Source organism: Cydia strobilella, chromosome 14 (genome assembly GCF_947568885.1).
Source record: "Cydia strobilella chromosome 14, ilCydStro3.1, whole genome shotgun sequence".
In the NCBI taxonomy this organism is placed as follows: domain Eukaryota; kingdom Metazoa; phylum Arthropoda; class Insecta; order Lepidoptera; family Tortricidae; genus Cydia; species Cydia strobilella.
Window position 1 is genome coordinate 12,478,085 of NC_086054.1, and position 13,448 is coordinate 12,491,532.

At 41.5% G+C, this 13,448-nt stretch overlaps 1 protein-coding gene across 1 annotated transcript in view; it reads right to left on the reverse strand.

The window, feature by feature from the left end:
- LOC134747291 (homeodomain-interacting protein kinase 2) overlaps positions 1–13,448 on the reverse strand; it is a 138,672-nt gene that overhangs the window by 15,358 nt on the left and 109,866 nt on the right. Inside the window, exons 5-19 of the mRNA XM_063681914.1 lie at positions 11,646–11,715; positions 10,601–10,736; positions 8,868–9,086; positions 8,311–8,465; positions 7,630–7,806; positions 7,103–7,256; positions 6,399–6,500; positions 6,008–6,118; positions 5,459–5,635; positions 5,115–5,234; positions 4,266–4,474; positions 3,440–3,505; positions 2,048–2,155; positions 950–1,164; positions 101–237 (exon numbers count right to left, since the gene is read on the reverse strand). Of these exons, the coding sequence (XP_063537984.1) occupies positions 101–237; positions 950–1,164; positions 2,048–2,155; positions 3,440–3,505; positions 4,266–4,474; positions 5,115–5,234; positions 5,459–5,635; positions 6,008–6,118; positions 6,399–6,500; positions 7,103–7,256; positions 7,630–7,806; positions 8,311–8,465; positions 8,868–9,086; positions 10,601–10,736; positions 11,646–11,715 (2,156 nt within the window). The remainder of the gene's footprint in view (positions 1–100; positions 238–949; positions 1,165–2,047; positions 2,156–3,439; positions 3,506–4,265; positions 4,475–5,114; positions 5,235–5,458; positions 5,636–6,007; positions 6,119–6,398; positions 6,501–7,102; positions 7,257–7,629; positions 7,807–8,310; positions 8,466–8,867; positions 9,087–10,600; positions 10,737–11,645; positions 11,716–13,448) is intronic.

Below are 13,448 nucleotides of genomic sequence, written 5' to 3' on the forward strand. Positions count from 1 at the left end.
TTGGGGCTCGGTTGATCTGTGTAAGATGTCCCCTAATATATATTTATTTAATATCGGTGATGTTTTCGTTCACGTGAATGATTCGGGTTATATGAGGTACCGTGTGATGGTGGTGGCAGGGCGGCTCGGGCTTGACGTGAGGGTCGTCCCGCGGCGAGCGCGCGCTGCAGATGACGCCGGGCGCCGCCGCCGTCGCCGCCGACGCCGACGCCGGGGGACATTGCCCGCTGCCGCCCGCTATAAATAACAAACAATTACAATATTTACATCCTATAACTCTCGCCATTTGTATATATATTTATTGATATAAACGGGTCTATTGAAGGCAAGGTAAAAAAATATAAAATTAAATCGCAGTAGAACGGTTTGTATATCTTATCACCTTATATTTAGCTGCAATATCTCTATTAAATTTTAATTGAGGTTTTGACATTTCGCATATGATGCGTGTGCGTTTTAATGTATGAATCCGCTAAGACGGCGAACGATGTGGTGTGATTATCGCTTTTAGATATTACGCTATTTACGACGCGCACGTCCACATATGCACTTCATAGAAATCAACTGCCTGAGAGTGGATACCATCTGTCCAATATCTTTGTCCAATGTGTATTTGCGTCTCGCATTATGTTTAAAAAAATGTGAGACGCAATGCACATCGGACAAAGATCTTGGACGGATAGAATAACCGCCTTTAGCTAAGATTTATTCGAACTGAAATCGCGCGCTTTTAAAATCATTCATTTCAAAAGTTATTTTTACTACGGAACTTCGACTGACTGAAAGTGAGAGATAATAAAACTCTCCGAGCAAATTCGCTCGATGCCGATTCTGGCAATGTCGAGCACCCACCATACAAATTAAAATCAAATGTAAAGCGGTCGCAAATTCGATGTTAATTATTTTCGATGGCTTTGAAAAAGCTTGAAACGAGCATGTAGACAGTAACCTCTGTTGTGGGGCATGGCGTTTTGGTGGGGGTGTTGGTGGGGGTGCTGGTGGGCGCGGGACGGCGGCGGCTCGTCGTCGTCGGAGTCGGAGATGGTGATGACGGAGACGGCGGGCGACGGCGTGTCGCGGATGGTGATGGTGTGCGCCGGCGCCGCCACCGCTCCCCCTCCCCCTCCCCCACCCCCACCCGCGCCCGCCGCGCCGGCGCCGGCACCGCCCGAGCCCCACGACGCTCGTCCGCCGCCGATGTTGCTTCTGAAATCGGAAAACAATCAACGCGATTAAATCCCAATTTCGTGAAAGGAAAAACTTCAACACAAAAATTGGCTACCTCAAAACATATGGCACCATACAGTTTGCCAACAAACTGTCATGCAGTTTGGAGAAAAATACGTGTACTGAATATTACTGTGTATTTTTTATTGAGTAAATAAAGAAAAAAAAGGAATGCTATCAAACTGGGCACAATTTTTTCGTTACCCTACTTCTAAACGACTTTTTCTTCTTTGAAAACGACACCAATATTACGAAGTTAAATTAAATACGCGCAAATATGTTTTTATCGATGTAAAGAAGAGTCGCGTTCCTCGCATATTATTGTCACGCTCGCACAGTGACAATTAATACAATAAATTATGCGCGTGCAATAGACATAGCAACAGGCGGGACAATGTACAAAAATCTATATGGAACGCGTCTCTTCTCTAGTAGCTATTTCAGCTATAGAAAAGTATATCGCTAATAGGATGTTGAATGTAAATAAACAAAATAAAGGACCAGAAGTTTATTAGAACATGTAGATAGCAGTTATTTTTTGACACAATATCTATAAACAGTAGGCTTTATAATTGAGAATTTACAACGATTTACCTCCAATTTACGATTTTACTTTTTTCACTAGGTATTTAATTTGCCCGTGACGTCACTTGTTCTATGTTGCATATAAATTCCATAGTAGCTTATCGTTTTGAAAGTTTGAAAAAGAAACTGATTCATGTCAGTCAAATACCCCATTTGCATATCATATTTTTTTGTGCAAAACATTTGGTAGTTGATGCGAAACTTCCGTGTTTTGAATGCATTTACTTACGTGCTCTGTTCGTGCGTATGCCTGTTGTGCCGCGACGGCGGCGTGCCTTCCTTCACTCGCTTCTTCACGGGCGACAGCTGAGTCGGCTCCTTCTTGCCCCCACTGCTCGCCATACTGTACAACAGTAAAATATTCATATAAACCGTACTCAATTACTCATGGGTCTACTTCTAGGCAAATTTATTTAACCTCGTAAGGTCCAGGGCAATTTTTGGACTTTTATTTCTATAATTTGTACTTTTAGTACACTCAGCGTCAAAAACTTTGTAGCAACCAAGGTAGTCATATATTTAGTATGGTGTACCGAACTATTTGGCCACTTTTTTTACTGCAACAAAGTATTTGACGCTGAGTGTACACGGGGACTTACGAGGCTAAACTTTCATGTTAAAAACGTTTTAATTATCCTTGTTAAAATAGGCTCTTCTTTTCGCATCTGTTAAAAAATAATAGTAAACGAGAATCTAGGCAAGGTCGAGGGGTTGAAAATATGAGCTTATTTTTTTTTCGTAAATTACACGTTAATACACTCCAAAAACTTAACATATGTTAATACAGTAAAATGCAATTATATTTATAGAGCTACAAGAGTTAAGTTACAAATGAAAGTGAACTGATGACATAATAGGTTAGATTTGTCTGTGTTTTTCTGCACGTGTCTGTTTGACATCTTTCTCTTATAGAGATATTTATTTTCAAGACAATATACAAAACCGATACAATGGACAGTATATCCACTTAGCATAATGCTACGATCAAGAATGGCTACGGTTTTCAATGGCGACCTAGCGCAAAACAATTTGTGAGCACCACATAATATTATTATTTAATACTGTAAAACATATTATGGACAGTTCGGTCACACGTCAATTATGATCAGGTCTCTCGTGTAGACATACCCAAAGTTAAAGGCTATGAAGCCTAATTTTCTGACTAAACCCTTCTAAGGGTACTCCTGTTCTAGTGTGATAAAACCATTACTTACAATATGCAAAAGTCGTTAATTATTGTCCACAGGACTCTCCTAACGGAGAGTTAATATTCGACCCAAACTTGATTCTCTTTCCGTTTGGAGGTCTATTCGTTTAAGCAAAACACAATACGCTTAAGAACTGAAATAAATTCTTGTTTAATACTGTCGCAACATCACAAAAACAGAATACACATAAGGGATGGGGTACAGATGTAGTGCATAATCTTTTACCATCGTATTTTTACGGAAACGCACGAACGTATTATGCTATTTCAGTCAGTCTCAGTACTAAAAGTATTGAGGTTCACTGAAGTAGGATGACAAATACGAACGTTTCCGAGAAAATACGATGGCAAAGGATTGTTCACTACAACTGTATGAGGATGGGTGAAACTGAAAGGGTACAGCTAAATAAGGGTCGGCACCTGTATTGGTGTGTTTGGTGATGCGGCTGGTAGTGGGCCACCGCGCTCGTCTGCTGCTTTGTCGATCTGTTGACAACCCTGACGATGTAGAACATCGTAGGTACGTTTATATGTAAGTAGGATTCCTAATACATACGCTAGGATAGGAACATACTAGTTTTATAGATTACTAATACGTTTGAGGTCGTAACATATTGTTATAGATATACAAGTATTAAAAAGATAAGGCAAACTGGATATACGTTTACGGACTTTCTTGTCATTCGTGTGACTGAATTTAGGTAAATCCCTGATTATTAATATTAATTTAATAAGAATTTTAGGACAAATATGTGTCTATGTCTAACTGGTAACATTTTTACAATTAAAAGCTTTTATTTCTGCCTTTATAGGTATACAATTGGAGCGAGTCTACTCTTGATATGAATAAATTCGAGTCGCGACGCATGGACCTGTATTCGATGATTTGATCTGGTAGTTTTTTAGGATAATAGACAAAATGTGTAAGACACACTAAGATGTCACTTTCGCCTACGTTAAAATAATCGTTAAACATCGGAACAATGGCAGCTAGAAGAAACCCACTGCAGCGCAAGATGTGCACATCATCGTTTCTTTAGTGCGTCGAAATAAAAATATATGTATGTAAACGGCTATAGCCCTGCCCCGCGTCACCGGCGGCACCGGTTAAGGAACGCGGGTCTCATTCGAAGGTCGCTTAAAACCCGTGCGTTCCGTGACTTCCGTGCGAGTTCGTACGAAGGTGGAAAGTAAATCTGCCCTCGCCGATTTAATCTTAGTTGAAGTAAAAGTATTGGGTCGCAACCTCTTGTGCGGATGGTGGTGCAGGTGGTGCGGATGGAAGTCCCAGACGTCGGGCTCGGGCAGCGGCGCGGGCTCCACGATGAGCGGCGCGCGCCACTCGCCCACGCCCACGCCCACGTCGCCCACGCCCACGCCGCCCACGCCCACGCCCACGCCGTGCTGGTGGTGCGCCGCGGCTGCCGCTGCTGCCGCTGCAGCTAGTTGCTGCACCTGGGGGGACACATGATACAATCAGTCTGGAACTAACATCAAAGTTAATTTCAAAAATACACGTACTTACGAGTATCTCTTTAAGAACAAATAGTCTGGAGAGAACCGAATCTAATTATCACAGGAGTGTATCTTTTGCGTGTATCTGATACTTGTAGTCCGAGAGCATAAACAAAAAATTCCTTTACAAATTTAAGATGATAAATTTTAAAGGTGACAAATCTTTAGATCACTTAATTTAGCTATATACAAATTTTAAATAAATTGCTCTCTATGTTTCTACAGACATAAGCAGACAAATTATGAATTACATAAGTATATTTTAAGCTTAGAATAAATTTAAAAGTGGAAAAATTCTGCCTTGGGTGAGACTTGAACTCACGGCCTCTGGATCGATACTCCAGCGCTCTGCCAACTGAGCCACCAAGACCTCATCCATAGTCAGCAAATCTTCCCACTATATGGGTCTAGGGGACCCTAGCGACATCTACCATAAGAGCGTTACACTTCTTAAACGGCCACCGGAGTTCCAAGTCATATTGGAAATTCACCAGTTACGATGTGCTACCCATATCTAAATTAATAACAAGTATATTTTGTTTTGTAACTATGTAAGCTAACATTAAGTAAGAATACTGACCTGATAGGCGGGTGGACACAGGATGGATGACACAAATTGGTGCGGAAAGGGTTCCGCAGCTCTCGTCGCATATTGTCGCGCACCGCCCACTGCCACGCGTCCACCTTGATATAGCTGGTACTGGAAAACAAACAGAAGTTATATTTTAGATTTTGGGTCGGTCATTGTCTGCGTCGGTCGGTGTCATTTTCGTGTTTCTAAAAAGGTTTAGATCCCCGAGCGAATCGCAGAAAAACATTCTTCGGAGTATAACACCAACACAAGAAAATAGAAGTCGTCGATGAATTGAACGTTCGCCATACTACAAACACATAGTTCGACGGCCGAGTAACGTAGCCACGTACCAGGTTGTCGTAGGGCTGCGGTGGCAGGCGCTGCTGGTTGATGGTGAGCGCCAGGTGGTGCGCGGAGGGAGCGGCGGCGGGCGCCACCACGCCGCCCACGTACTCGCCTCCCACTCCCACCCCCACCCCCACGCCCACGCCCACGCCGCCCACGCCGCTGCCGGACCGCCGGCACACCTGGAATTACACATGCTCAATTCTGATGGAAGACAGAATACATCAAACCTACTCCTAATGTCAAGCTGGTAGGATTTTAGAAAATGACAGTAACGTCCTTGTACTTTAATGAAATTTTCGGTAGTTGCTAAAACAACTTACTTAGATCTGCCAATACCAGCCCTTTTTGGAATGTTATTGGCAGTTCTGAGTGTTTGTTGTGAAATTCCCGAATGTTTAAGTAAGATCACGTTTTCTCCCCGGACAACTGAAAATAATTAATTGTCTAAAAATAAAATACTTAGTAGATATTCTAATTCCAATATGTGTACCTATGACACAAAAATGCCAATATCCTCTACAAAAATAAGCAGCAGTTATGTTTGTAAGTACCTCCATCATCTGCACGGACGCCTTGACGTTGTTGCAATGTGCGTAGTCCACAAGGTGCGCCAGTGTCACGAAGGCGTGATTCAACGCCTCGCCTGGAGTTATCCTTCGTTCCTGAAAATTATTATATACCATTATTATTTAAAATACAACGGATTTTAACCAATTGAGTCGGCATTGTCTAACATATAAAACTAATTTAATCAGTATAATACAAATAGTTGTAATTGTACATGTGGAAAAACATAAAACATCTGTACAAGTGTTTAAAGAATAATATATAGATTCCACGAAGTCAAATTTAAATAACAAACGCGGTCGAATCGTTAATTAAAAAGGGGACTCTTCCCGACCACTTCCAAATTATTAACCTGATCCATCAGGCATCACTAACCTGATCCATAGTGAGCATTCTCTTGAGTAAATCGATGAATTCCCTTCTGTCCGCCTTCTCGGCCAAGAGTTGGCCGCCTTCTAGATCCGTTGGTACATTAACCTGCAATTACATATGAATACATTAACTTCGTAACAAATGAACCCTCGCGCGTCCGGGCATACTTGCTACACGAGGACATAACTAGGACTACCTTTAATATCAGGGACCGTGGCATTTTTGTGTAGAATATTAGAAAAAGCGGCAATTTTTCTGCTCTACTAACGTACCATAATAGTATAAATGTCAGGGTCATTCCTAAACAATCTCATTCCCCTGGGTCCAATGGATATTCGCAATTTCTCAGGAGATTCCGCTAAGCAGTTTTGGTGGTAGATGGAACTTGGCACGGGTTACATAGTCACCAAAAATGAGCTGCTAATAAAGCGGAATCTCCTGCGTACCACGGACGTATTACTTTTTCAATCAATGAATCATTTATTTATTTGCAAAAATACAGTAACAAAAGGTGTTAAAAGGTGTTTTGTACTGATACTGACTGAAATAGCATAACACATTCGCGTTCGTGCGTTTCCGGAAACATACGACGGTAAAGGATAAATTACAACATCTGTAAACCCCGTATATTTCGCTATGTTCTGGTTCTGAAGTGACTAAGTATCTAATGTCATTTGTACTGCTGACATATCAGCAGAGGTACGTACCTGTCCGATGTCGTCGAGGCAGTTGAAGATGTACTTCCTGGCCTCCTTGCTCTTGATGCCGGTTTCCAGCTCGTGCTCCTCGGGCGTCTTCAGCCTCCAGAACGGGTACGTGCTGTCCACGTCGCGGTAAAAGAACTTGGCCGTTTTTGACGCACTGAAACAGTATTGAAATTGAAAATCACAAAATTTCTCTTGATGCTAAAATGTTATGTAAAAATTATATTATAAAAAGTCAAATTAACGACCCGCAATTAAAATTAACTACGCAAAATAATAATAGAAAAGTATCGAATTGTAAAATTTTACAAGTATTTACGGTCTGTTATTTTGGAATCCTGGTATTTTTTATCTATTTTGACATAATAACTTTAGTGATATTTAGTTAGCCCACTGTGCGGACTTGTACAATCAACAACTTCGATTTCGCTGTTAATCTATTCCTTCTCATTTTGTTCACTGTTATTAGTAAAGATAGTTCGAGTGTGAGTTGTTTGTGATGGTAACACTTGTACAGGCAAGGCACTCACCTGTTGAGCATGTGCTCGGTGGGCAGGCCCTGCGTCTGCGAGATGTAGCGGATCTGGTCGTACTCTGAGGAGCCGGGGTACAGCGGCCAGCCCAGGAACAGCTCCGCCACCACGCAGCCCAGCGACCACATGTCAATCGCCTCGCAGAACGCTAGGCCCAGGATGATCTCGGGAGCTCTTCAAAAAACAATTATACCTTTCACCGCCAAAAACGTCAATAGGGGGTATTACTGCAATGTTCTGCCACCAGAGTGCAGCACTAGCCCCTTTAGTAAACCATAGAGTAACTTATACATACTGTGCCTTTTACCAGTTTTTTGACAAGTTTTCAGAGATAATAAAATATGAAATTGATGCATCAGGGCGGTTTGTTTACAGAGGACCCACCGAAAAATGCGAATCCGAAATTTTACAATCTGCCTCTTTATCGCTCGAATATGCAAGTCGCAGATATGTTAGATAACGAAATTTCGATTTTCTTGTTTCGCAATAGACCCTCAGATTGTGGTAGTGTACAAATAAATAATAGAGAAAGCACGTCCCTTTCTCAATTCAATACTAAGACAACACGGGCAGCTATTGTTTATAGCCAGCTGGTTACAGTAATATGCAGCTGCATATTACTGTCTACTAGAATCAGTTCCAATATAAGTTTTGTCAGCAAACAAAATACTTATGTACCTGTAGTATCGACTCTGCAGGTAGGTGTTGCAGACGGCCTTGCTGACGTGCGAGGCGCTGCCAAAGTCGATGACCTTGACCCTGTAGGGCTGCCGCGCCGGCTCCACCAGCATGATGTTCTCGGGCTTCAGGTCCGCGTGGATCAACCCTAGTTGCTGCAAGGAAAAGGAGAAAATTAGAAGATTAAAACACTCTCGACCTCAAAACATTACTCGGTACAATTGGCGTCCGAAAGAATGTGTCGGAGTAACTAATAAGCAAAGAAAGCAGTTGCTTAGGGACACCATGTCTAGGGAGGCTTCAAATTCTGCAGAATGCATGCCTACCCTATAATATAGATTAGCTTAGGCTGCTTGTGTGATGCCTACCAAAAATTACACAGAAAATAAATATTGTATTCAATAAGTTATATTCCTTTTAGGAACATTCTTATTTTTGCGATTTTTTCTGAACGTATGGCGATGTATGTATACGTTACAACTTACAACGTATGAAACAGTAGAAAAACATGGTATTTCTTGCGCCTAAGGTTGCTTAGCCAACGTTAGATAGGTTACCTTCAGTTTGAGCAGCGCGGTGAGCACCTGCTGCAAGATGGGCCGGATGTACTTGAGCGGCAGCGGGCTGAACTTGTTCTGCTTGAGGAAGTCGTACAGGTTCTGCTCCAGCATCTCGAACACGAGGCACGTGTGCGAGCGGTGCTGGAAGCACTCGTACGCGCGGACGAAGTTGAACTCGTCCGCGGACTCTTGAGAGAGCCGGGAGAGGATCGACACCTGGAAAAATGAACAGTTGGTTAAAACAGACAGGGGACAGAGAGCGCAATCTGTCCCTTCGTCCATAGTTAAAGTCTGCATCGCGAAATTTAAGATCTTTCTATAAGCTGTGTCACACGTAAAATCCCTTGTTAACATTCAACATAACCCATTCTTTTTGTGACTTCTTCAATAATTTATAGGTCATTCCGCTGAATATAACATAAATTTAAAGAAATAAAAATATAAGTAATTAAGTACCGGTCATTTCTACGATCACGGTAGTTTTTGAGGACGCGTGTGTGAAAAAATACGAATTGATTGCGATATCGCACGGTAAATGATGTAACAATAAACTGTAGGCCGAGCACATGATTGGCACGACAATATCTCGCCGCGAGATAGACTACCCGTCTTTTACTAACTGTATGAGTTAAACAGGGACGGGTAGTCTATGTCGCGGCGAGATACTCTCGCGCCAATCATGTGCTAGCCCGGCTGGTGTAAGTTCGAGACTTTAACATAGCAGTCACCCTTCTACATGTCTATTCAAAATCGATAGCCTATTTAGTACATACCCGCATATTTATTCTCAGATAGCATCAAAAGCTAAAGTATTTAGTCCGGTCAAAGTATCGCACCGGTCGTTTAACTCGCCTCATTGCGAATTCAAAACGCGCACCCGTATGGACTAAAACATGTCCTGACAAACTAAGTTCCCCTATAAATTCCATTACATTTGTAAATAAATACGAGTGGGTGGCGGGTCAATCTCCTAAATTTAAGGAGACTCTTAAAGGACGATATTTCTTAGTTAAATTGACGTCAAACAATTTTAGGTCGTGTTTATGTTTAGACGAGATTCATAAAGTACGTGACGCGAGTATGAAATAGGGCATCAAAATAAGCAACCCACTTTGCATGGGTTTAATTATATCGCGGACGCATGTGTAAAAATAAGGTTATTAAAAGTGGCTTCTGATCTAAAGGGTACGTTACGTAAAAGGTCTTATCTACATATGCATCTAGTGACATATGATCTTTTTCCTTGGGGTGGCAGTGTGAGAGTAAATATTTTGAGGCACGAGGAATGGTCAGACACTCTGGTGTTCAAACAGAGCGCTTTGGAGCGCTGCCAAACTCCATAATGGAGCTACGGAAAATTCTATGAGTATTGTTAGGATGATAGTTAATCAGAGGTAATTAACGTGGTTATTTTTACGGGAACAAAGTTGTTTGTGCCAAGCTTGTTGTTTACTGTGCACCATAAAGCGGACCCGTGTTTCCTAATATGTATACAAATGATGTTTGCGAGGGATTATGACCTTATGTTATGTGGTTGAATGAGTTTATTGATGTAATTAAGCTTATTCAAATATTTGCAAAGAACCTTTGGTTTAGGTTAGGCCATTGTTCAGGATAGTAAAAAAACATTACCTACATTTCAAGCTCAATCTAAACTTTAGCGACAATAGATGTTAGGTGCCACAGATCGGTCGGTGATGATTGCCCGATAATTATAGAATGCTGCTAACCTCAATCTGTCCTTGGCGAGCATAGCTGGGGTGGTTCTTAAGGATCTTGATGGCGACTATTTCATTGGTGCCCTTCTTCCAGCACTTCACCACCTGCCCGAACGTGCCTCGCCCGAGGAACTCCAACACCTCGTACCTGAAGCCAAGAAAAGAGTAATTGATTGCAGTGACTACGGGTCGGTTGCACCAAACCGTTTGTCACCGTTAAAGTTCGCGTTTTTTTTGTATGGAAAATTCCATAGTTCCCTTGGCGTTAGTCACTAGTCAATCCGTCAGCTATGGTTGGTGGAACTGTCGATAAAAACGTAGATCCGATTGTAGTACCAAAGTAACCGTTTTGCGCAAAGGAGCAATTCCTTACTATGATCCCGGTGTCTGTGTATGATTATGAAAGATGTCATTAAGCAGAATTAGACTGTTACAGACACCTAGATAGCTTTGCAATAGCCTGACTTGATTTGTCAAGCTATGACCTACGATCAAGTTTCCCACATGGTTCAAAGAGATAGCAGGCGCTTTCACAAAACCTGTACCTGTCGATAACTTAGAAATTAACCCTGGCTGAAAAGATCTTGAATGTGACAATAGTAACTGTAGAACACGTCAAAGGCCCCATCGCATTAACTTTACAAATTTACAAGTTGACAAAAAATTTAAACAAAATTACGTATTTTGTTTAAATTTTTGTAGTGCGCGTTGGAGGGTCAGCCATCTTGTGGCCTGCATCGGAAACAAACATGTACATTGTCAATTTGTCAACGCAAGTGCTACCATCTACCGTTCTCGTACGTTTTCTTGTGCATAGTAGGTTCTGCCATCTTGTGGGCTACATCGGAAGCATAAACTTTACATTTACGCCTTGCGCCAAATATCTGACAGCTCTTATGCTACCCCCTATAGTTCATACACGCTCCCTATAGTTTTAAATATGTCATATATACAATATTGCTTCATTTCATTATCCGAAAACGGGCAAACATTGAAATTATTAGTGTTATTCAAATGAACTTCAATTACCAGCCCATTAGTAAGTCGATTTACTAACCTATTGGACGAGGAGTAGAGCACCTCGTGCTGCACCAGCTGGTAGTCGCCATCGCCGCCACAGCCAGAACCTGTTGTATTCAAACACAACGTCGGGTGCAACGGCGGGGCGCGCAGCGGTCGGCATGTAAACAAAAACGAATCACATGTTAGTTACAAGGTTTGACGTTTTAATCAACATCTTAAATATCTGGCGCTCTATTTATAGGGGAATGGGACCGTTCAGGGGTCAATAGAAGTGTTTTGTTCTCTTAAAAGAAGATCATATTCATGACAGTGTTTCGACATTTTGTTGACAGCTTTGGTTGTCTAGATGACTACCTACTACCAAACCAAGAATATCATTGAAACGTAGGACACACATCGACAAAAATCCTAATTTCTTTGGATTTTTGTCGAAGTGTGTGCGAGCTGTTGAGACGTCCGGAATTTAGACATTCAAATTCAACCCAGCGACGCTCCTAGCGTTATTCTAAGTATACTGACAGGTTAGTATTGTTGAACCAAGAAATAGTATGAGTAGTTTTCTATATAAAAGGCTAGAATAACTAACCAGGCGTTATGGAACATTAATATAGGAATAAATATCACTTAAGCAAAAAATGCATAGACATATATTAGGATAGAATCTTGCTTCCATCTATAGCTATATATAGTTCTCTACTAATATCTTTATTTCAATTAACACAAGTTCGACATGAACGCAAGCAGACACAATTAATGTTGAAATACGATAAGGCACCATAACCACTATCTATGGGTGGGTGCAGCAGCGACACGTGAGCGATAAGATAGCAGTGGGAAAATCATGTGAGACGAACAATGTCAATGGAATAAGGGCGTTGCAAGACCGAGCAATATAAATGGATCAGCAGCTAGCGACAGTAGGTACTATACTCAACGTTTTACTCAGTGCAATCTACATTTTATTATCGTTATCGTATATTGGTACAAAGACAAAGCTAAGTAAATAAGGAAAAAAACTTAAGTCTCAATAATATGCAATTTTGTGTGTACTAAATTACATGGGTCATTTAAATGGTGTTTTGGCAGCAACTTTTAGAAGCAGCAAATTACAGCATTCACTGCATGAAACTTTTAAGAATGGTCAGTCATTAACGACTTTGTATAGCCAAAATCCTTTGCTAGAGATGCTATTTCGTATGTCCTAAAACACTTGAGTTCGGAGTCGGAGCGTGTAAACACGAAGTGTTTTTTAGGATAGGTTGAATTTTTTTCATTAATCAGTATTGACGATGCGTGTTGCAGATAACTTACGTGTGACTTACGTGTTCTGTTTTGGCGAAACCTGAGGTTTTTAGGGTTCCGTACCCAAAGGGTAAAAACGGGGCCCTATTACTAAGACTCGACTGTCCGTCAGTCACCAGGCTGTATCTCATGAACCGTGATAGCTAGACAGTTGAAATTGTCACAGATGATGTATTTATGCTGCCACTATAACAACAAATATTAAAAAGTACGGAACCCTCGGTGGCCGAGTCCGACTCGCACTTGTCCGGTTTTTTCGCTTTCTATATGCCTGACTGATTGAATTGATCCTTTAGAGAGAAATGACACTACATTAAAATGAATTACTTATAGCCATCGTCTGATCTATTGAACGTGCCCTTCTTCTTCTTCTTCTTCTTTTCTAGGGGCTATGTAAGGCTCCAGAGCCTATGTATCACTGCGACCATCTCTGATCTATTGTGATCGCCACCTACTACAACTCTCGATCCAAACCTGCAACTTCAAACAGCTGCAGGATCTTTTTGGTTTCGAGAGACTTTAACTCCTCCGGGCG